The 26131-nt window shown below is 41.0% G+C and overlaps 1 protein-coding gene across 1 annotated transcript in view; it reads right to left on the bottom strand.

Moving 5' to 3' along the window:
• LOC122813793 (CD276 antigen homolog) overlaps window positions 1-25823 on the bottom strand; it is a 394739-nt gene extending 368916 nt beyond the window's left edge. Inside the window, exon 1 of the mRNA XM_044086299.1 lies at window positions 25760-25823. Coding sequence (XP_043942234.1) covers window positions 25760-25796 — 37 coding nt within the window. The 5' untranslated portion in view covers window positions 25797-25823. The remainder of the gene's footprint in view (window positions 1-25759) is intronic.
• Window positions 25824-26131: the final 308 nt, after the last annotated feature.

Raw genomic sequence — 26131 nt, 5'->3', positions numbered from 1 at the left:
TACCAGCCAACTGAGAATTTCTGCAGTATTCAATACTGTACTGCCATGTAATAAAGAAAACATAACCATGCTTGCATATGAACTGCACACCCATAGGCCTGTGCCATGACTGTCCAGCTGTCAACTGTAATCAGTGCACATGAATATACCTCTCAACTGTCACAATTTTTGCAGAATGTACTGAAAATTGCCCCCTGTCAGGTCCTCTGATTTGCAGATATAGGACATCATTCGAAATCCAATTTAATGGCAAATCTGTTATCAGAACACCTTACACTATTGTATGAGGACACTGTAAGAATGTTCCCTGTCGTTGTGCCTTCGTCCCACCATTATGTATGGCTTGGCCCATGTCCCATGCTAAGAGGTTGAGCGGGATGTACGTGGAACATTATATATAGAATACAAGCAACACTGAATGATGGATGCATTATCATTTGCACTATAGTGTGTTTGTAAGTAACAGGGTAGTATTTCAAATAAATGGCATAGCAGTCACTGGTCTCACAAGTGATATCTAACATATAACTAAACAGAATACAACTACATACTTCTATATATTATCTGTGAAATTACTAATGTTCATTTTTTTCTGTCATCCCACCCCTTCTCTTCTTTTACTTATTTCATCAATATATTTATTATTATCATCATTTGATATCATATTATTTATTACCTCTTATGTTGGCCTTATGTATAATTTAATATTGCTTTGCTACAAACAAACTTTCATTTACATTATTTATTGTTGTACTCCTCATTGTATTTTCAATTTGTTTCCATTACTCATTATTGTTTTCTCTTATGTTATTAATTACATTTGTTTGGGTTACATTTATTTTTCCTTTATGTTTATATTTCATTTACCACAGTGCAGTAAGGTAGGCCAGTTCCCAGTCATCCACCTACCTTGGCTCCCCCGGCAGAGGCACCAGGGGCCCAGTGGACCGCAGCCTGGTAACACCCCCTCTGGTGGGGTAGTCTGGCCCCAGGTGCTCGCTTAGACCATTTCCTCCACAGGAGCAGTGAAGGTGTAGTGATGACAGTCCCATGAGTGAGGACTTGAGTCACACTGCTACTGTGTCTGACGTCCATGGAACTGGGATTCCACACCTTCCCCAACCAAGATGTTTACCTCTTCTTGTGTCCCACACTAACCCTGTCTGCTGTCTTGTCTGTCTGCAAATGCTTCCTCACCTTTCTAACTTACCTTCCCCACACATACCTATGTCCCTTTCCCAACATTCCACTGTCTCCTTAAAAAAAAATAAAATAAAATAGAAGGGCACCTATCCCCCCAAAAAAATATCACCCTATACATAGCTCCCCATTTCACACATGTGTCCACTGGACACACTTAATCTGGTCCAATTTGCTTGACAATGTACTAATGTTGTTACCCCTCTCTCTGAGGGTGACAGTCCAAATTCAGCTAAAAATCTTTTTGAGTGCACAGCTGTTGAAGAAGTGAATAACTATGGTTCTTTCCTACACCCTTCCTCTGCACATACCTACTTGCCTTTCACTATGTTTTCCCCCTGCTTGCACCCCATGCCACCACTGTCCTATCTCCAAAATGTTTCTTTTCTTTAAAGAATTTTTGTGCGACGCTGCACTATGCTAAATCGGGGTGTATTATTACATGTATCTGAAAGCATAATAATCATGTTCAAAAAGTACACTTGCACCCTATTTCAAACCCAGTACCATTTTACTTGAACAGTGTATCAACCCAGCAAGCCACACAGCCAGTTAATTAGCAAAGGTGTTTTAAGCAAAACATCAGGAATTGTCATTATCTCATCATTAAGTGCATTTATGTGATGCTGTGCATTGCGCCACATTGCTCAAATCTGCTAAAAGATTAATGGAAAAATAGGAGTTTAACTGGACTCTGGTACAGAAATACATCACTATAAAGCCACGCACATAATAGATGTAAGTGAGGTATGTAACAGCAGTTTTATATCTACAACATGTAAAAATACACTTGCTACAGCAGTGATTCTGTAGCTGAATCTGTTAAATGCTTTGAAAACCTTAGTCTTTGGTCCACATGGCCCTGGGTTCAAATACAGCTGTGTCTAGCATTTAAAATACATATAGGTGTACATCACTATTATACATTGTGATATGTATGATTGTCTCATCACCTATTTATCCAGCCAAAGCAGTACAGATGGTATCCAGCCAAAGCAGTACAAATGGAATGTCTGCTTCTGAATAATGGAAGTCAAAGGCCTACAGATAGGACCATATTTAACTATTCCTATTACAATACTAGAAAGTGCATAGAATGTCAGGTCATGCATTAGCATGAATTCGCAGCAGATTTTGAAGTAAGTAATTTAAATGTGGCCCAATAATATCAGACTGCAGCCCAGAATGATTTGCCAGGGATATTACAGACAACCACAGCTGCACAACATACATATATGGAGGTCATGCTAGAAGCAAGAGTTGCCAGCACACATGTTCCAGATGACTACCATGACGTAACACATGACTTGGCAGTTGTCCAACTGGTTGACATAATGGTTAATGTACCCCCTACCTTGGTCTAGGACACACTGAGCATGTTGTCTTTTACTCTGTTAATGATACCTTTGGCTAACATACTTACCTTAGACACATACCTTAATTTCCAGTGGGATGGGTACCCTCAATATGGCTCTGACTGTACACTAAGGATGCCACAGGTCCCACAGTTACTCAAGTGTTGCTGTCATACAGCATCTCTGACTATGCCTATTGCCTGCAGCAGCAGCTTCAGCCTGTAGCACACATCTGTATGTAAAAAGTAGCTGCTACAAACATTCTTTCTGTGCTGACGTAGCATCTTTACCCCAGTAATTTCTAGCTCAATATACAAGAAAGGGGGTGGAATCTATATTGAGGTCTTATATCTTGTTGAGTAGTTGCATGGGATTGGCTGATTATACTGCATATCAGCTGTGTAAGCCTGCATGTAGCATTTCTGAACCACAGGCAATCACCTGCTAATGGGAACCATCTTAAAAGGGCAAACTTCTAGCCAGTGGAACCATTGTATATGAAAGCTAGTTTGTATGGTCAGCTCAACACAGTACTTGTATATCTGTATCTTTCAACAGAGGAGTATTGTATTCCATCTGGTATGTAACCATTTTGTTTCCAACATGATGCATATGTTTGAATATACTTGGGGGAATGGTGATTACGCCAGTAAGCATTTCTTAAAACTGTACTGATGACATGGCATTGATCTCCAGCTATGTTACACCCACAGAGAATGTGGAGTACAGCAAGGGTATAATGCTGTGTGTTAACTAGGGATACAGGTCTCCTGGATACATCCTTTGATAGCAGTTGTAATAGTACACTGCTATTTGGTTGATACTATTGTTTTCACATCTTATATTGGGGGGTGCAATCTTTCCTGATATGGGGCACAGTACAATGGGCTCCTGTGTTGGGTGTGTGATCATAGGTATCTGTCATTGCACAAACAGGAATAGGTCACTATTGCTACTATCCTAGTTGTGTCCACACCCTTTGTATGTTTGGCACACTGTTGAATATGTGATGTGTAATTAAGCGGTGAATACTGGTAGCCTTCCTTTACTGCTGTATCTTTACATACTGTACTCTCACATCCCCTGATTTATTTGTATTTCAGGAAAAACATGCATGCATGCAGGACACCATTTACAGAGTCAGAAAATGACCTCATTACTGAGGCTTTGCACCAATACTACATGGTCCTGCTGTCCAGAGGGAGAGCAGATAGCACAGAGTGTAGAGCACTCTGGGATGAACTTGTTCATAATATCAATGCCGTGGGGCACCAGAATCAAACATATTAGCAAGTGTGACACCATGCAACAAACATGATACATTCTGCACAGAGACGTGTAGCTGACTTTGCCAGGGACTGTCAGGACACTGGTGGAGGGCCTGCAGCAGAACAACCTGTCAGCCACTGAAGAATTCCTGGCAAACCTTGCAACACAAGTTAGCTCCCAGTCATCCATCACCCAATAAGTTGTGGATGTGGGTGCTACCAGGTCCTCTCAATATTGTTGCATACAGTGTGTCAAGGTGTATATAGTTTTACATGGGTGTCAGATGTTTTGGGGGAGGGAGGAAGTTAGCTGCAGTTTTAAGCTCATGTACAGATTGTGACCCACATACATACCTGTCAATATAGCAGTTACTGTAAATGTGAGATATTCGCATGTATTACTCCTGTTATACTGTAACATGTGGTGCTGTTGCCATTACCTCTCCCTCACATTTTTCAGGACCATCAGGAATTGGAAGAGGCTGTGCTCCTGCTGCTAGTAAGCACAAAACTGTTTCGTCAAAGATTTATATATAGTTCAATGTATTCATTAAAGTGTCATCCTAGGTCTGCTGGCTGGGTTGATTTTCTATCTGCATGATGGCCAAATGGATAGATATTTTCTGAATGTCCACAGTTTACAGTCATAGCTCTATCTTGTAGATGTGATCATAGTGATTGACTTAACAGTATTGTCAGGACATTACAGATTGCCATAACTGTCAACTGTGCAGATTTTTGCAGCATGTCAACAGTGCACATACTTTATGTTTTAATCATAAGATTCTTGTTTAATGAATAATTATTTACAAATAATTACAGATTGGGATTAGAAAATAATTGTCCTCATGTCCTACTGTGTGAGGTTTGGGGTTATACAAGTCTGTAATAATGACAGCAATGTATACAGCTTAACATATATTGCACCCTAGGACTGCAGAGCATAGTGGTGCAGGTATTAATATATTGCTCTTTCCTTTTTATCACAGTTGACCAGGGAGGTTGGTCTCTGTCCCCTTCACAACCTGATGCAACAGTGTCTCTTCAGACTCTGATGATGATGTTGGCCAAATTGAGGCACAGCTGGGAGTTGCAGAGGCTGAATCAGACACAGAGGTTGACATCCCTAGTCCACCCTCATTATCACTGTACACATCCAGTATGCCTATGCATACTTAGTCCCCTGAGGCAAGAGATATTGGACAGTCAGAGGGTGGGGATATTGAACAGGGAAGTGTGGCTACTGTGGCTTCAGTGACTGTCAATACTGGCCATAGCCAAACAGTTGGTGAGGATCCACCAAGGTGGATTGATAGGGGTGATCATAGGAGGCATGCTGTCCCTCCACTACCTGTTACAGTTGTCTCTTCATATGTCACTCAGCATATGTTTAGGGCTGTCATGGAGGCACAAGCACATTTTGAAAGGAACACCTGATGAATGCTCAGGGTTATGGATGCAGCAGAGTCTAACATTCATGACTGCCTCCACCGTGCTGTTGATACCCTGGATCGGTTGACTGACACAGTGGAAAGAGGTAGGTCTCAGACAGATCGCACACTCTCTGTCTTGGAATGCACATTGTCTGTGATGGAACATCTGACTGTAGTTGAGCGTCAGCCTCGTGGGTGTAGGTCAGCAACTACATCTGCTGAAAGTCAATGTGGCCATACACAATCACTCTACCATAGTGGCAGTTCATCCAGTACTCCAGAGGGGAGTGTGCTGTCCACACTAAGATGTAGCAGGCCATGGTCCTGGGTGTTCCCATGGAGGACACCTGCTCAGCAGACATCAGTCACCCTCGGGTAGTAGCACAGCATCTGACCTTGGGTGTGGAGGTGCCAGTGCAACTCCTGGCAGACTGAGATAATAAACTGTCAGCTTTACTATGCACAGATCACAGCTGTCCAATGTACAGACATGTAGGGCTAGCACTGAGCTTGGCTGTGTTCATGCAGACACTCACAAACCACTGTCACACTGAGGCCACCTACAGATACACACGTAACATTTTCATGGTCCATCTTGCCTGCTTACCTTTCTGACTCACACACACACTTGCCAACCTTTTGGGTCAGTGTAGGCCTCTTGCACCCCCAACACAACACCCTATGCAAGTGATGATACCTGTTCCATATCCCTATCATCATTCTCATGGACGCAGGGAAATAAAGCTATGTGTCTGATGCACAGGTTGACTATCTACATTAGTATGAATTTGTTTCATCCATTACTGCTGTTAACATGCTACTTTTACTGGTCATTTACAGATATTGTACTTTGCCATTTATAATGTGTAACGCATAATAAACTGTGTACGTTACGATGGATGTTTTTGTAAGGGCTGTGGAGTCGCACAATGGAATGTGACTCATGGAAATGTTTACGTTTCACTTTCAGGATTGTGTAGGGTACACCTATGGGTACACATCTACAATCAACCCATCAACATCAGAGCACAGGATTGAATGTCAGCACAGAAGAGAAATGTCATCAGAAAGGTAATACAGTATAGGTTCATGGATTCATAGGCGTTTACTAGGCTGACGAACACAAAGGCTTTTTTAAGCCTAGCCATACATGCCAAATCTTTGACAAGGTCTGATACCATTGATAAGTGTAATAAGGGTTTTGGGAGATGAAACATTTACAAGCAGGGACCTGGGATATGAACCATTTACATATTCCCTATGTCCATGAAAGACATAGGCCCCCAAACAGGGATGATTGTCCTGTTCCCCATCCAATTGTGTAACTTGCACTTGATTTGCGTTAAGGTGGAACTCTGCTTCAAATGGATGGGGAGCCTGTTCCATATAGGGTGTAGTGTCTGAGATACATACCTGTCTCTCCAGCATGTCCTATTTATACCACAGGCAAGGTGTAGGTCTGTAAAACGGGTAATTCTGGTGCTAGTTGTTTTATGAATATGCAGGAGGTCCACAGTGCAGTCAGACAATGCCCTGTATGGCAGGCATACATCTCCTCTCCAAAGGCTGTAGGACACAGAATACAGAGATAGGGCCTTGACATGGTCTGCATGGGAGATTTTATGTATGCCCTGTATTTGTTTAGTGAGGAACTTCTGTGGATGTTCCAATTGTGGGATATGCCTCATTAGGTACATAACAAAGGTGGCACTGCACTCAATGTTAGGTCTAATGAATGCCGAATACAGTAGAACATTAAGTTTCTTGGACTTACATGTCATACCTGTGTTTATAAGTTGTGCAACACAGAGTGATTTTCCCAGCACTGTAGACATGTGACAGTCAAAGGCTACATTACTATGTGTGTCCCTAAGTCCCTGACTACTGAGTCAACTGTTAGAGGTGTGTTGTCAATATGAAAGTTACCAGGGGTGGATGACTTCTCAAAGCATAGTATAGTGCGTAGTATTGGTATTTAGTGTTACTCCATGGCTCTGACACCAGCTGTATGACTGTGTCAGCTACTCGTGGAGAACATTTACATCAGTGTGGGATTCAATGACAGCTCATAATTTGCAGTTATCTGGACTTGACTTCAGACAAGTAAATGCCTAAAAAGAGCACTCTGAGGAATGATTCATGAGGGAGTCCACTTGTGAATGGCCTGTTTGTAGAGGTGGACTCCCCAGTGCTAACTTCCTGGGTCCTGTCTATGAGCCCCTGGCTGACATACTAGTTTGTACCTAACCTCTTAACTTCGTGCCTCATGAATACAGAACAGCAACAGTCATCCTTCTGCACAAAGGTGGCCCATCTACAGAACCTGGAGACTACAGACCCAGAAGTCTCACACCTCTTACATGTAAAGCTATGAAAAGAATTATCATGGAAATGATCAACAGAGATGTAGTACACCGGACACTGGGCCAAACCCAGTTTGGTTTTGTCAAGGGCAGATCATGGTATTGGGTTGGACAATTAGTGTTTCTAATAAGTTTACATACATTGCATTTGAAGAGGGCCAATTAAGTGCTCTGTTTGACATGACGTGGGAGTCCATTCCAAAGGTGTGGTAACCTCTGGGAGACGTATCTGACCTTCCAGCATGTTCTTCTACTGTCACATACAGGTTAATGTCTTTAGAGTGAATAATCCATGTACCATTTGATTTGTGGATATGCAGCATTTACAGTGAAGCATGGTCAAAGATTGCCATATATGCAAGGCATAGATCACCTGTGGGTAGTCTGTATGAAACAGAATAAAGTGACAGAGATTTCAGACAATCCACATAGGACAGATGCTGAAGACCTTGCATTATCCTTGTGAGCAACTTTTATGATCTCTCCAATTGCTGCAGGTGCTTGGAAAGGTGCATACCAAAAGGGCCGTTGTATTCCATTATTGACCTGATGGGGTTACAGTACAGAGAGGTTATACCTTCTTCATTTTCTGGATACAATGGCCTTACTTATGAGATAAGCAATATAAAATGCCCTTCTTACCACTGTGGAGACATGGTGATCAAAAGTAAGGTTACTGTCAACCTGTGTGCCCAGGTCTCTCACCAGTGAGTGCATACGTACGGTTTTGTCATCGATGTGGTAGTTATCAGGAACATCACATGTACTGACAGGGATGATAATACATTTTTGGTATTGAGAATAAGGCCATGACTTTTGCAGAAATCATTTGTTTGTGTAAGATCCTCTTGTGGGACGTTGACATCGCTTGGAGATTCTATGACTGCTCCCAGTTTATAGTCATTAGCAAACATTGTCAGCCACAGACCTTTAGTTTTAGCTTGTACTTTGGAGAACTAGGCTCAGAGCAGCAGAGGTGCCAGGACAGATCCCTGTGGAACACCACTGGTTAGAGGTCTGCTGTTGGAGGTGGATTCCCCTATTTTGATGATACGGGTTCTATAAGTTAGACAGCAACACCTTTAACAATATAATGGCTGATACCTAGCTGGGTGAGTTTGTCAATTATTCCTGAGTGGGGGATAGTGTCAAATGCCTTGGCTAAGTCTAGGTAGGCTGCACATATTTCTCCTTCTCCAGGGCCTTGATGACTGTCTCAGTGTCCAACAGGTTGTCAGCTGTTTGGAGCTTACCTGTATCTTTGCTGATAAGATCCATGATGATTTGCTCCATGGCTTTGCAGATAAGGCTAGTCAGGCTAATAGGTCTATAATTCCCAGGGTTAGTGGAAGCACCACCTTTGTGCAAGTGAGTAATGGTGGACATTTTCCATTCATCTGGGATGAAGCCAGTCCTTAGACTATGACTGAGAAGAGTACCCAATGGTGTTGCTAATTCTTCTTGGAGGCCATGTAGGATGCAGCCTGGGATGTTATCAGGTTTCATAGATGCTGTGTTTTTGGCCTAAGGACGACCATAAGGCATTCTTTTGTTACATATGTTACCTAAAAGGACAGGGCCAGATTTGTGCCGAACTGGTAGTTAATGATACCACATATACTGAGCCTGTGGACATAGCTAACCTGTTGGCAGACAAGTTCTGTGAAAACTTCACTCCCCTGTTCCCACCACACGTACACCCATGGCATCCCTACCACCTTTCCCCTACCTTGTATCTCTAAAAAGCAGGCTGCAAATGCCCTCTCTAAAGCCAAAAACACAGCATCTATGGGACTTGATAACATCCCCGGCTGCGTCCTACATGGGCTCCAACATGAATTAGGAACACCATTGGGTACTCTTTTCAATCATAATCTAAGCACCTTCTTTGTACCAGCTGAATGGTAAATAACCACTGTTATTCCCTTGCAGAAAGGTGGTGCATCCACTGACCCTGGGAACTATAGACCTATTAGCTTGATTAACCTTAGCTGCAAGGCCATGGAGCAAATCATTATGGACCTTATCAGCAATGATATAGGTGATCTCCAAGCACTTTCCCCTACTCAGTTTGGATTTGTCAAAGGGAGATCATACCTGTTAAACCTGGTGGACTTCTTCAAGACAGTCACCCAGACCCTGGATGAGGGGGAATATGGGCATACCACCTGCCTGGACTTAGTCAAGCCATTTGACACTATCCTCACTCAGGCATCATTGACAAACTTATCCAATTAGGTAACAACCCTTATATCATTTGATGGATTGCTAAATGGCTCACTGATAGAACTTACATAGTCAAAACAGGGGAATCCACCTTTAACAGCAGACCTGTAACCAGTGGTGTTCCACAAGGTTCAGTCCTGGGACCTCTACTGTTTGTAATCTGTTTCTCCGAAGTACAAGCAAAAAGTAAAGGTCTGTGGCTGACAAAGTTTGCTGATAACTAAAACCTGGGAGTGGTCATAGAATCTCCAAATGATGTCAACATCCTACAAGAGGGTCTTGCACAAACAAATGATCGGTGCCAAAATCATGGCCTTAAACTTAATGCAAGAAAAATGTATTATCATTCCTTTCGGTAAAAGTGAAGTTCCTGCTAACTACCACATCAGTAGCAACACCCTAAATACACACTCAGTGGTGAGATGACAGCTACCCTACCTTTGATCACCATGTCTCCACAGTGGTAAGAAGGGCATTCTATCTTGCTCATCTCATAAGTAAGGGCATTGTCTCCAGAAAAAAGTTATAACCTCCCTGTACTCTTCCCTCATCAGGCCAATAATTGAGTACAACACCCCTTTTGGTATGTACCTTTCAAGCATCTGCAGCAATTGGAGAGACCACAAAGGTTCCTCACAAGGAAAAATCAAGGTCTTTAGCATCTGTCCTACTGGGATCATCTGAAATCACTGTCACTTTATTCTGTTTCATACAGACTACTCAGAGGTTATCTCTGCCTTGCATATAAGACAATTTTGGACTCTGCTTTATTGGAACTGTTGCGCATCTGTAACTCAAATGGTACACAGGTTACTCACTCTAAAGGCCTTAACTGGGTATGTGACATTAATAAAACCCACTGGAGGGACAGACTTGCCTCCCAGAGGTTACCACACCTTTGGAATAGACTCCCACTTCACGTCAAACAGAGCCAATGTGAATGACTGGATGGGTGATCATAAACTCACCCCAGGGGTTCCACCTGTGTCCCTCTTGGACAGGGGCAGTAGGTGCTGATTGTGAAAATAAGGGTAAGAACTTGGCTAGGCTTGTAAGGGCCCTAGGGCCATTAGGCTAGTAACTTCCGATGATCCTATGATACCATAGGGTGATGTAAAATTCTCTAACATACACACCAAGTTGGTTGCAGTGAGAAGAGTACCACTACCTAGTAACATTTACAGAACACAACACACACACACGCACACACACACACACACACACACACACACACACACACACACACACACACACACACACACACACACACACACACACACACACACCATGTTGGCTGCATTGAGAATAGAACCCCTACCTAGGTTTACAGGCTACAGAACACACAACTTATCACACGTGCCACTGTTCAAGTTTGACATTAACTTGGCTTTAGGTAATCTTATGGTAGATGACATCAGCAGGCCTTGTTGAGGACAAGAGTTTGGAGGCCTGCATCACATGCAAGGTACAAAACAGTGCAAAATCATGACAGTTTGGGATACACATTTGTTTTGTAGGGAGATGCTCATACATAGACATACACAACAAGTGGGTGGGAGTGAGGTTAAAACCACTACCTGTCTAAACTTACAGACTACATAACACAGTACTTAACATATGTGCCACAACTCAAGTCTGACATTAATGTGGCTTCAGGTAATCTTATGGTAGATGACATCAGCAGAGCTTGTGGAAGACAAGAGTTTGGCTATCTGCATCAACTGCAAGACACAAAACAGTGCAAAACCATGCCGGTTTACAAGTTAGTGTGGGATGCACACTTGATCTTTAGGGAAATGCACACACAGAGCCGTGCACACCAAATGGACTGAAGTGATATTAGAACCTCTACATAAGTTTATAGACTACAGAACACAGTACTTAATGCACACACCACAGCTCAAGTCTGAAATAAGTATAATTTTAGATAATTTTATGTTAGATGACATCAGCAGGCCTTGTGAAGGACAAGAGTTTGGAGGCCTGCATTGACTGCAAGTTCCAAAACAGTGCCAAACCACACCAGTTTGTAAGTCAGTGCGTGATACTCACACAGAGATGTGCCTACCAAGTGGGTTAGAGTGATAACAGACCCCCTACCTATCTAGTGTTACACATACTACAGATCACAGTATTTAATATATGAGCCACAGCTCAAGTCTGACATGGACATGGGTTTAGGTAATCTTATGGTAGATGACATCAGCAGGCCTTGTGGGGGACAACAGTTTGGAGGCATATATCAACTCCAAGGACCAAAAAGTGCAAACCCATGCCACTTTGGAAGTCAGTGTGGGAGACACACACACAAAGTGGGCTGGAAGGAGATTAGAACCTTTACCTATCTAGTCTTTCACACTACAAATTACAGTACTTAATGCATGTGCCACAGTTCAAGTGTGACATTAACATGGTTTTAGGTAATCATATGGTAGATGACATCAGCAGGTCTTATGGAGGACAAGAGTCTGAAGGCCTGCATAAACTGCAAGGGCCAAAAAGGGCCTGCATCAACTGCAAGGCCAAAAAAGTGGAAAATCATGCCACTTTGGAAGTCAGTGTGGGACACACACACACATATACAAAGTGGGCTGGAGTGAGATTAGAACTGCTACCTATCTAGTTTTATACACTACAGATCACACTATGTGTGCTTTATAAATGACTGCAGGTGAACTAATCCTAGAAGACATACACAAGCCTTGTGTTGAACAGCTTGGGAGGCCTACAAAGTCACATTGCTTCTTACTATCATCTGCAGCTAGTAGTCTAGCAGTTAGATAACTGTTTTGTAGTCTATCTCTGTGACAACAGTACCCATTTTGGGCATATGTGTCTGTCTGCATTTGGATGGGCAAGCCTGTGGCAAAACTCAATTTGCCCTGTCAATGAGTGAGCACACAACATTATACATTAGACAACTTGTTCAGTTGTTGAAATACAGTCGCTGATGCATGTGTGGTGAAATCCAGCAGAGACAGGGAACTGTAATGCATGTAGGCGGTTTTGCTGCTGTAGATACAAATATATGGCTTCACAATATATTTACATATTCATATACTGTGACATACATTTTCAAGGTTTCCATATGCTGTCCTAGAGAGATGTGGTATGACGTACCACTGTCCAGATGCCTGCAGCAAGTACACAGGTTTGACTCATATTTATGTGTGTTTCACACTAAATTGTGCTTTGCTATCAAATATAGCATCATTTCCACATGTTGTGAGAAAAGACTGCCAGAAATCTGAACTTCAGATGTCCCAATAGCCTTCCAAATGAAATACATGTTAATTTATGCACTTCCACATTTTGTAAGTGCATTATCTTATGTTGAGCCCTTATGTTTGGTCCTTTGTCTAACATTATATGTCATGGTGCAGCTTTATCATCAACAATCTGGGTATGTAGGGCAATACAGACATACGCAGGCACGCACATACATTATATATATATATATATATAACTGACATACACAGTGTGTGTGTGTATATGATGTGTGCATGGGGTATATATATAAAAAAATATGCACAAGGAGAAACGGATTTGTGCTTTGCTTAACTAAGTGTACGGGCACACGCAGTGGCATTTTTGAATTGTTTGCTCATTGCTAAGCATGCACAAATGGGAGACGCATTGCTTACATCAGGGATTTTCTATTCCATAAACTGACTCCAGACCACACCTAGCTGTACTACAGGCTGGGATGATATGTGTTATATTGTGTGACCTCTGAACCTGTTTTTAGCCAATCTGCGTGAAGCGCAGCAGTGCAGAGAGTTTTTAAGTAGGTCTTAGCTATGTGGCACAGCGCACAAATTGTTACTATGTGAAAGAGGTTAATAATACTATAGCAAACACAGAGTCACAGTTTGTAAAACAAAACTTATTAATTCCTCACATGCAAAATATCTGGTTATCTCATGATTAGAGCCCTGAACACCATCATACAAGTTAACTACCTTAGTCCTTTGAGCTACAGAAGCTACTTGACAGAAAGGGGATCATTCATCACACAGTCATCTGCATAAATATGCACATTGCTATTCCTTATACGATGTAAGATGAAATTCTGCATTACTGTCCTGAGTCTGTGTGGCATACTAACTGTGTGAAATGCTCATATAGCACAGATGAGTTCCTGCTGTGGCAGTTACAAGGGGACACTGCTGTCTTGAGGGGTGGGGGAACCAAAACCCAAGTTCTGCTAGGATACACACTAGTCTAAGTATCATTTCACCTGACTTTCTAACATATCCCTTGAATGTTGTACCAGTAATCTGCTTCAGTACGGCTGCTTGAATATTTCATGCATGAGGCCTACTGATTACAGATGAAAACATGGTAGTGTAATGGGTGTCTGTAGACCCATTTGGATATAATTTCTGTGGAAATAGCCCACAATAATTACTTGCATAATGTACCAGGTCCATAGCTACAATGAGATATCATAATAATCCACTAGAATATTGTTACGGTTTGGACTTGCCTTGCAAATGCAGCAGTTGGCACAACTGTAGTTTAGGGTTGACTCTGTCTGATGCAAGCAGTACAAAGCCAATACATGGAGAAGTACAGGATGTGTGAGTTGGCTGGCATCAGTTTTAATATATGTATGTGAATGGGATTAAAGTGTTAGTCCCTAGGTTGTCAGTTAATGTGCTATACATTGTCTCTTAGCCAAAGCCAAGGCATACAGAGCACACCTACATCTGCCTACAGGGACATCAGCAGGGGGTTGCTCCTCCAAGTCCTCCTGTGACTGTGGCTGTGGTGACCTAAGCACTGGTGGAGGCTGCATATCCCTTCAGTTTGCAGATCCTGCTGAAGCTATTTCCACAGGATCAGATTGTGTAGCATAGCACACACACTGAATATTCTTGCAAGTGGCTGGAGTATACTGCATGGCTCCACCGGATATATTGAGGCACCCGAAACATGACTTCAGAAGCCCAAACACGTGCTCTACGATGTTCCTAGTTTGTGGGTGTGCCTCATTATGGCATTCTTCCATGGGTGTGTGTGCATTTTTGATAGGTGCCATCATCCATAGTTCCAGGGTATAGCCAGCATCCCCCAGTAACTGGCTCTGTGTGATGTTCCTCCTAGCAAACATCTGGTACAGCTGTGATGTGTGCCAGATATGGGAGTCGTGATAATTGCCAGGGTTGCCAGCACACACATTCATGATAATCCCCTGGACATTATATACAACTTGGCAGATGATGGAGTGATATCCCTTGTTGTTAATGTAGATTCTACCCTGCTCACTAGGTGGTGCCTTGATGTGTACATTAGTGCACTATATGGCACCCAGTACTTCAGGATAGTGTGCTACACAGTAGAAGCGTTGCATATTGCTGGCCCTCACCTGAGGTGAAAGGGGAAAAGGTATGTGCTCACTGGCATGTGGGAGCATAGCATCCAGAAATTGGTGAAGCATCCTGGATGCAGATGCCTGTGACACCCCTAACATGCCCCCAGTTGATCTTTGAAAGTACCTGTAGCTGGTATCCTTAGGGCTACACATACCTTAGTTTCTGTAGGATGGATTCCTCTCTGTTAGCTCTGGCTCTGAACTGAGGTAGGCAGAGCTCATTGAGTTCTTGTAATATGTCTCTGTTCATCCTGTAGCTCTCTACAGTCTCCAGCTCATGTAGCTCCTGGAAGGTTACCCAGGGTCTGAACACTCTTCTCCTTGGTCTAGGCCTGTTGTCATTGGCACCAGCAGCATTGACTTCAGCCTCTAGCACATACAGATGTAGAATAGCTGCAGCAGCCCTGGCATTATCTGAGTTAAAATTTCCAAGTCTCTACTCCAATGGTTCAGTGTACTGAAGGAAAATCAGAATGTAGGGTGTATGCATACTTTATACAGTTGTGGTGTAGGTCTACCATGTGGGATTGGGTAATTATGATGCAGTTCACCTGCATAGGATATAATTCACATGATTTAAAGGCCCTAATTTATTGCACAGTTTGGCATTGAGCACAGCATTGCTCACCATAGCTTATACAAAAGTATATATCATGAATTAAAAATATCAGTTTTTCATTCATAGCTGGCTATGTCATGACTGTGACGTGGGTGGTCTGGTCATACAACCACACTAAACTATGCCCAAACCATTTTCAGCAAGCAGCGTGCTGCACAAACACATGCACTCAGCATGAAATATCCTAAACATAACATGACACACCCCCCTGATGTCATCCTCATCCAGCGGGAATAGCAACACCATGTTGGAGCCTACAAGAAGTGCATATACGGACACAGTTGCTCCCTTTAGTGATTCAACAAATCCAGGGCATTTGCCCCTTATTTGAATAACATTCATGCTAACAGCCTGGAAACTACATGTTTCATAGCCATGCAAGCTGGGTAACAGCATGAATGCATCATTGTACAAAACTGACAGTACATTTGTCTGATGTACATTTAATTGTTATTTTACAATTTTTTTTATGTTAAGCATGTTTGCACAATGGGGTGCATAGCACAAACGTGTGGAAATTATTAAAAAATTAATTTCACATAATCCCTAACATTTTCAGACATCCACAATATATGTTTTGCACATTTATGTATGTGATCTTACCTTTTCAGGGGAATTATGCCCATATTTGTGGACTTTTACATCCCCTTCTTTCAGTGTAGACTCCTGTACATGGAAAATTTCCTCTTACACTACTGACACAGACACAGAGTCAACACAGATGCATTACATCTTGTTGAATCACTCCACCAGGGTAATTTGCAGGAAATTCGGCTACTTAAGGCAAAATTTGCATTATATTGAAGTTTCTGTGTTTGCACGTCACTACACAGCGTTTACTGAATCTAACACTGTTCACCCCCTTGTATACATCGCAGCACAATATGCACATGGTAAAAAATTCCATGCATGATTTACTAAATTCACCCATCATTTTTTCCAGGGGGAAAGCACACCGGCACCTCCAATGTCTGGGAGATTGCCCACCACACCCGATGCTAATTATATATTCTAACTCTGAGATCACACAGTCACCAGGGGAAGGGAATATTCCCTGCCTGAGGATTGTTGATCTGTTTAGCTGACTAAATAGATGTCGACAAAAGGAAAAGTATCCATGTGTGTGTGTGTGTGTGTGTGTGTGTGTGTGTGTATATATATATATATATATATATATATATATATATATATATATATATATATACACACACACACACACACACACACACACACACACACACGCGTACATAAAAATATGCATGTGTGTATACACATGTGTATTAGAATATTAGAAGAACTTTTGTCTGAGCTGAACAGAAAGTATTAAAATTGTAAGAATACCACTGCTGGTACACAAAATATTTTTTTAGAGGTAAAAATGTTTTTTGTGGTATGTTGAGCTTCAGAAACACTGACAAGATCAGGGAATTTTGAAGCAGGCTGCCAATGGCAGCCTCAGACAGATATTTTCATATTACTGCTGCTGACATTTCTGAGGATCAATTCAAACTTACATCTAACATTTAAATGTTTCCAGTTTTTTTTTTTTTTTGTCTACAGGATTATCCTGATAGCTCATCTTCTTGCAAGAAATTGACAAATTTGTTCATCCATCATAGCAAAAGCCTTTCAAGCCTATTTCCTTCCTGGTGGAGGCAAGAGTTGGGTGTCAGGAACAGGGTCAGTCTGCAGGTCCTACAAAATGCCCTAAACCCAACCTTTCTACAGCTTCTGAGGTCTGCTACAGCTGCCTTGTGAGGTCATGAGCAAACTTCTTAAACTGTATACTGCTTGCTTTGGGTAATGTTAGGCTCTTCATAGTCTGGGAATATATCTATATTCCCGTAGGTGTCACCCGAGCAGTGAGCCAGGTTGCCTCTCTCATCTCATAATGGACAAGCTGGTGATAGCCACTTATTCCCAGTCCTTCTCTGCCTGATCTCTCAACTGCCCATGCCAGTAACTGAACAGAGGATGTCCAGGGTACCACGGGGACTACTTCCCTGTGTAATTTTGGTGAAGTTACCCTCGTTATAGTCTGTTACATTAGTTCCACTGAACAGCTCTGTGCAGTTCTGAATGATAAAAGCTTGGGTTGTAGTGTTTCTCATGCATGCAATGGATATTCAAGAGCCTGTAGCCTGGACACAATGGTAGCACAAGAATGAGGAGGAGTAGACTAATTTTGTTTTACATGAAGTTCTTGTAGCTTACTTACTGTATATGGAATTTCTGCAACACTGTGAAACCTAGCATTAAAATAAACTCTGCCCTGTACAGAGTTTATGAATCAGGAATGATATTAGCCTAAATCTGCAGAGATTTACCTTAACCAGACAATAATCATGGGTTACTACTGAAAGAGAGACATCTATACTCAGTTGGCTTACCTGGTTAAAAGTAAAATAAAAAATAAATAAAAATAAGCCATAAGAGTATGAATACTTATGCCAGTGCAATCTCTGCAATTGCATTAAGTAAAAATGAACATCTTTAAAGAAAACAAAATATGTGGTCCAGGGATTGGCAAAAATCAGGAATGCAGTGTGAGAGTAAGTGAAAGCTATGACTTGCCATTACAGGTCTTTAAATGTAAATAACAGATCTGGAAGAGTAGTCCTTCCTTGGTTAGACTATGAATGGTGCAGGCAATAGGACCATTCACTGCCTACACCTCCACACATAACTGGTCAGCATATTCCCAAAATGCTGGTCTCATACCAGCTCTTCAGTTCTTTGATGCTGTATTATGTAGTTGCAGACACAGACGTCTAGTAACCAATGCAGAAAAGGAAACCCAGAATGGAAACTGATGGTGCTAAGCAATGTTTGCAACAGGAAAATAGGAAAGTACAGGGTACTGGCAGACAAACCTGGGTACTGGAAGGGGGAATAGTTTCATAGCTTCTGGTAAACTGCATAAAGGTCAAAGACCATCCTACAGAATCCAAAGTCATACAACAGACATTCAAACCAAAACAATTATCTAAATACTTCTGCAAAATTACAGTTCCTCACTTGTAATGGTAGATTATTCCACAATCTCACAATACCTTTTGGATAAACCTTGATCTAAAAGTGGTTTTGCGTTTTGTTATTTGAGAAGTATAATTTGTTGCACAAGAAATTTACCCTGATTGCAATAACTCATTATTTAATAAAATCTGTAGTTCTTCATCACGAAGTGTATAGTATGCTAGGCATAATCTCACATATAATCAGTGATAACTGCTCAAAATGGATACGGTATTCTTGGGTTTGGCCATGAGTCTGGCTACAGGTGTGGCATCAAATTTACTCTGCTCAGGTCATGGTCAGCTGAATTCCCTCTGCTAAAGGGGGAATGTCATCCTCCCCTTCAGTAGACTTGGAACGGATCTTGGAAGCTGGAACCTGCACAGTGACCCAACAGACAATCTTAAGTCCTTCAGTCCATGTGGATGTTGAGAATGAGGGCTCAAAGGATTTTGGTAAGGTCTCGGTCAAATGATCAAAGTGCTGGTGAGCTGATGTGTTCAGCTTCAGATATAAATACAAAATGTCAAAACTTTCTCTCTGAGAAAGTCTAATTGATAATACACGTTAATGCGGAGTCCTTTCAGAGTGCATCATTCTTGACACTTCTACTTAAGTTTACCAGGCTCACAGAACTTAAAATTTTAACATTTCTGTTTGCAATCTGCACCTGCCAGGCAGCCACAGCAATAAAATAGACTTTACATGTAAAACTAGTAATTATCTGTGTCTTAGAACAACAGAAAGAATTTCTTAGCCTAGACATCCTGTCTCCTAGATTGAGCTCAAACTGTCATAAAATGCTTTACTCATCAGCTTTCTTCCAGCAGGGTTCGCTGTGTTTACATTTTTGAAGTTCAGCACATAACACAGTTTTCTTTACATCTGTGAAACAAGCATGTGGATCATATTAATATTTACAATAACATACAATTATTTACAAAATTCTATCTAGCTAGGCTGGCAGCCTTCACAGCAATGTTTGTGTCTTGGATCCACCGCCAGTGTCAGCCCACTGTACCATTCCTGTCTGTCTTGTCTTTTATGTTGCATCCCTCAACTCTTCCCCAAACTTCTTTCCTACACCCTTTTCCTTTACTCCCTCCCCAGCCTCCTAATTATATAAAAACAATTTGAAAAATAGGTGTGCAGAAACAGTGTACCTTCTCTCCCACTGCCTCCAACACAACCCTCTTGATGTCTTCCTATTCTCCGACCTTTGCCTTCTCTCCCTTTCATTTTTACTTTCTTATCTCCCCCTTCTACCTTATGAAAAGCCAATGAAGTTGTCCAGATAAGGACACCCTTCCACTCAATAAACAAAAACCTTCTAGCTGTTTAACTGTACTTCCAAACTACTGCATGGAGCACTGTTTTCTTAAATTGCCAATGGTATGGTCAGGCTTGTGCAGGCTGACACTCACTTATAAACAAAATAAATCAGCACTTTGCACTCATGTGGCTTCCTTATTAATTGTACAGTGATTCATACAGCAAATACTGCTGTGGGTGTTTCAGTAAACTACTTCACTTTTTCATAATCAGTGCCATTCAGTGGTAATTAGCATACTTCCAGAAAGGAGCAGTGGCACACTTTGATAATTACTCTAGCACATAAGTGAATTGTGGGAATGAATATTACCTTATAAACCTAAGCTGCTGCTTCACTTAACCATTTCCTTAAAATTCCTCTTCTACATTTCATACCACCTCCTTCCTTTTTGCTTTACTGCCTTTTAATTCTCTCCCCTGCTGTTAATTTTCATCACTGCTTTCTTTCATTTGACATCTCCTTCCTTAAATTACAGTTAGTTATCAACTATAATATCTGCATTAATAACATAACATGACATGAAAAACAAAATAGAAGTAGTACACCAGGATCCACCAAAAATTGTTTATTGAGCGATTTCATTTTTAAGTAAAAAACTTCATCAGAATAGCAGATCAGGATAACAAGACATGACATAACATAACATAATGTTGAGGACTTCAAATAAATCTGCCCTTTTACAACTGTGTAAACATGCAGTGCACTGCCTTGTACATATTTTACTAATTTTAACATCCAAAATAATTCAGTATCTTAATACAAAACATGCAGAATTTTTACTTCTCTATCACATCTCTGTCATTAATGTGTTTTGGTACATCTGTGAAATTCCACAGGCCTTGCACCTTTACTCTAGTTGAAACTGACAACTCCCCGTGAAGTTGGGGGATTTTATAATTTCAGACAGGGTTGGAGATAAAAAAGAAAGGGGAGGCCTGAATTTGTTTGTGTTGGTAGTCTCCATAACTGCAGTTCCTTTTTTTTAAAGAAACTACTGAGTCCTTCTCAAGTGTAAGCTGGCAAAAGGAATCATGAGAATCATGGATGCTGTGATCTCCGGGATCTTGACATACCCTCTGGCTGAAGCCTGAGACTGATTTGAGAAGGTCAGGAAAGTTTTCCGATAAAAAAAATCCACTTATTCCTGTGTCAAAAAGGCCTTATACTACAGAATATCTATAAAAAGACATTCTAGAAAAGCAATTCTGTGGGATGGAGTGAAGGAGGAGGAATGTGTGAAAATTTATTATGAATCCTAGATTGGTCAGCAAAGATGAAACCCATGTTAAGGGCTATTGACATCTGGGAGAAGACTGCAAAATTAAGTTGTCAAAATAAGGAAAAATGTAGAGTGACATTTGGCCTGCAATGTGCTATGCTATGACTGAGGGTAGACATTTTGTAAACAGCCACGGAGCAGTATATAACCCAAAGGGTAATGTAGAGAACTAATAATATGACACAGAAAATCTGAGAAATTTCCTGAAACACTTTGCTATGGGAATGTTATGGTATGTAGCTTTTAGGTCCAATGTTACCATAAAGCTTCCCTGGGGAATAAGAGGTAACAGACTTTTGGAGTGTCAGCATCTTGTATTTTGGAAATTTCACATACAGATTTAGAAAGGAAAGATCTAAAATTGATCTCCAAGAACACTCCTTTGATACCAGAAACATTCAGGAATGGAAGCCTTTGCCCTTTTTATTTAATTCCATTGGTTCTATGACTCCTTGGGTGAATAAATGCTAAACAGCATGAGAAAAAAATCTATTTTGTTCAGCAGGTAGGGAGGAATTGCACTGAAAGAAGGTGTCTGTATCCATGCAAACTCTTATCACCCCTGTTTCTTGTTGCTGCCTTCCTGCTCTCTCTTTATTTCCTGGCCTGGCTTTGTTTGAAAAGTCAGGATTTGTTTAATTTCTTAAATGTGAAAGAGGGACTGAGAGATTTGTAAAGGGACGGGGTGAAAAATCTTGGAAACACCCTGAATTAACCCCCCTTTCTCTTTAAGTTGTTTGAGAACTTGACTGGCAGATGGGATAAGTAAAACCTACTTATACAGCTGAATTAAAAACTTTAGAATATCTCATTGGAAAAGGTTTGATTACTTACAAGGCATACCTCCTTAAAATGGCAGCAGAAGCAAAGACCATAGACACAGTATCTGTACAACTATACGCACTCCTTAAGGCATGTTTAGATACTTCAGAAGTGTTGGAAACAATAGAATTGAGATAGGCACTGGCTTCAGGGGGAAGGGTGGCAGCCCTCTCTCTCAAACTGTCTATACAAAAAAGCACAAACTTCACATCTGGGTGTGATGGTTAATTCTATGCACCAAAGTGGGAAAATAAAAAAAATTCTCTTACCAAAATTGTCCAAAATCTTCCCCTAATTTTCCATAGGGGAAGGACTGGGTGACACCAAGAGCCTATTCCTTGCCGGCAAAGTGGAAATGGCTGCAGGGTCAGACCTAAGATGACAAAATAAGTGCTGGTTAGTGTGAGAAATTTTATAAAGCCTATCTACTTTTTTGTAGGAGCGAATGAAGTTGCTGAATCAGGGTTGCTGCAGTCAGCATTATAAACATCCCCCAAGGCTGGTACTAGTGCAGGAATAGGCATCGGATGACGCATGTGCACTTGTAACATAAAATATCTCCTCAGTTCAGGGGGAACATCCATTTGTTCCCATAAAAACTCCTCATTCATCCTGGCTATAATCTAAGAAAAGAAAATTTCCAACAAAGGAGGCAGTGAGAACCAAGATTCCTCAGCATCAGATATTTGGGTTTGACAATCTGCAAGAGACAAAGTCCTGTGTCTATCTATGTCAGAATAATCTGACATGCCTTCATTGAGAATGTTTAGCTTGACCCCTGACTTTCAAAGCACTGTATATTCTCTTCTGTGCATCGGAATTAAATGTCTCTAGCAACTTCTTGGTTACTACAAGAAAATCATCTTTTTTATAGATATCAGGTTTCTTAAAAGTGACTGAACTACCAAAATAAATTGAAAGTAAAAGTACTTTTTTATTACATAACTTAAAATTTATGTCTAGAAGGATTAACCAAAAGGGGATTTATTTGTAAGAAAACCTTTTGTTTTTTTTCTTTGTAGGTATCCCATATGGCAGACTAGAAGGTACATCTGTCCAACAATAGGTCTCTTCCAGCAGCAGCTCCTGTATGTCTCTGTGTCCCAGTAAAGATGTTTTTTTTTTTCCATGCCCAATTCGGACACTAGAAAAGACAAGGAGGACATGGTTGATCCCCAGCTCATAGTGGCCTAACCACAATTAGCCAGAGAGATAAGACTGTAGTCTGAAAAATGAATGCTGATCACTGCAGTCTCACCCACCATCAGCTGAGGCAAAAACTGAGCCCAGAGTCATCAAAGTCTCTTTGGTAAATTGTTTTTTTTTCTTTATAGGAACTACAGAATATGGACTAGCAAGTGTAGGGTAACTATCCATGCTGTGACCAAGGATGATACTTCAGATGTGGTAAGAAACACTGGAATAAGTCAGTTGGAAGAAACATTGTCAATAGTTTGAGCAAGCAGCACACTTACATACACAGGGTCCCCCAAATGCTGTAATTCATAAGCAGCACATTAAATTCCCATCAGAACCCCCTTGAAAATAAATTTAGTCTAACAGAAAAAATGGCAGGTAATTTGTCACAGTGTGAACACAAGCACTATATAACACATAGTCGGCTCTTCCCAACTAAAGCATTTCCCAAAAGAAAATGTTTGTTCAAATAATATAACATTTATATCAGCAGTACATCTTATCACAAAATAAGCCCTCAAATTAGCCAAAGCTACAAATAGCAGTACCTGACAAGAAAGTTTTGAAACTAGAGAAATACCAGATTTCTTAAAAGAGGCAGAACCACTAAAAATCTGTCTTGGCAGATTCCCCAAAGGGGAATTCTCTGCCACAAAGGAGCTGAAGGCCGGCTACTTACTGCTCTTGTGAAGCCTATGAACTGCTTCTTCACAAAGCAGCAGGAAAGTACTGAATATTTTACACTCTGCTGATTTTCCTACCTGGGTTGACCAAACAGCAGTCACAGTGGATGCATTGGAGGAAGTTAGTTTTTGGAAGCTGGGTTTATCCACTCAGCTGTGCAAATTTTCGCTGAATGTTCTGATTTTTGCCTTATATTTTTGGTCTGTTCATCATAAAATTTGTGATTTTCTGGATTTTTGTGGAAAATCAGTGAGGACTGAATTCACTAAATAATGACAGTCATTTGAGTTTCACACTTCACATCCTTTAGAAAATGCATGGTAAAACAAGACTTTTTATTCTAGCAACTTTCTAAGTTTATAAGAGGAGTATTTAAAATGTGTCCCTATTTTTTGGCTTTGTCCCCCATTAATTCTGGTTTTGTCCAGATTTTTTCTGCTAAGAGGTTGACAGCTATGAAGCTGGCTGGTTGTGGCATCTTGAGCAAGATACAACCCGTATACGCTAAAGACTACTGCAGCAGTGGAAATTATGAACATTTATATAATGTTTAAGGAAAGTTACCAAGATCATCAGTCTATGTGCTGCGCACTTATTTCAGTATTCATAAAAATATGTACACACTCGCATAAGGCTGGTATGCAATAAAACCTACATGTTACTACTTCTGCAATTCAAGGAACTTCCTTACACCCCTCATTACATCATGCTGTAGGGACATACCTGGTGGAGCCCAGGTACACAGGTGGTATGCAAATAGGAATCCATAGTATAGTCTACAATTCACAGAGAAATATATGGTGCACTACACTATACAGTAGGGAAAGAAAGATACTGCAAATATGAACATGTTGCATCCAGACACCAAGGGATGGTGATCTCTTGCTTAGCATAACGCAGCTAAGCAGTATCATCCCGATTCACTGGAACAACACTCCCTGTGGAACACACAAGTGGGATGTAAAGGTGTATGGTAGGTTGCATTACAGTGCAAACAAGGGCACTGCCACAATTAAACTTAGCTGGTGATGCAATAAACCTCCCAACAATAGAAGTACCTGCTGCACTCAATCCTGTAATATGCTAATGACAGCTCATCCACAGGCATGGTAACTTCAGCTGACAGTTTTATTAATTAAGTCCTGCCATGACAATGGAGTATGAGGACATAGGTTGCAGCAAGTAAGGAACTGACCAAAGAGCACAGAGTGTGTTGTTCTCCAAGTGTGTGTGTGTGTGTGTGTGTACACAACTGACAGTGTGTCTACATGACTATACATCTGTATTACTGTGTACATAAAAGGGGGAGTGGCTACTATGGGGGAGTATAGGGGACACCCATGGATGGAGTAGTGACCTCGGTTCTCTGGTTGTTTCCAATGTGCACTGGCATGACATGACCATTATTCAGCTTTATAAATCACATTCTTGCTTTGCTAAGCTCTTGATTGTATACAAAGGATACAAACATGTTTACTGACCATCAGTTACAGATTATGAATTAACCACATCAGGAAAGGAATATAGATGTTATTTTAAGATGTCACAAATAGTTAAATGAACATTCAAAGACTGAAATACTTCTTACCAGCAGTATCCAAAGAAAACATAAGACACAAAAGCATAAAAAAGCACCGACACAACAGCAACTCCATCTGTAAAATAAAAATAAAAATAATGTTGGATAACAAATCAATCACCTACATCATCCACAGAATCTTGAACATCTTCCTCTAAACTTGTATAAGACTAAACTCTTGTCACAGAACTGTTTTCACAGCAGTACATACATTTAAGTAGACTGTGATGAGGATTCAATAAAGCCTACACTGTCATTTTTCACTGTGTGTGCTTTCAGCCTCGATGCATACAAGGCTACGAAAAGTTTTAGATTCAATAAACTCCGTGTAGTGGTGTAAACATGGTAAATTCCATGTCAATCAAATTACAGAGTATGGAG

The sequence above is a fragment of the Protopterus annectens genome, chromosome 10.part0, assembly GCF_019279795.1.
Source record: "Protopterus annectens isolate FY-2018-M chromosome 10.part0, PAN1.0, whole genome shotgun sequence".
NCBI lineage: Eukaryota > Metazoa > Chordata > Ceratodontiformes > Protopteridae > Protopterus > Protopterus annectens.
The sequence above is the reverse complement of the archived record's forward strand: the minus strand, read 5'-3'. Positions and strand labels throughout refer to the sequence as shown.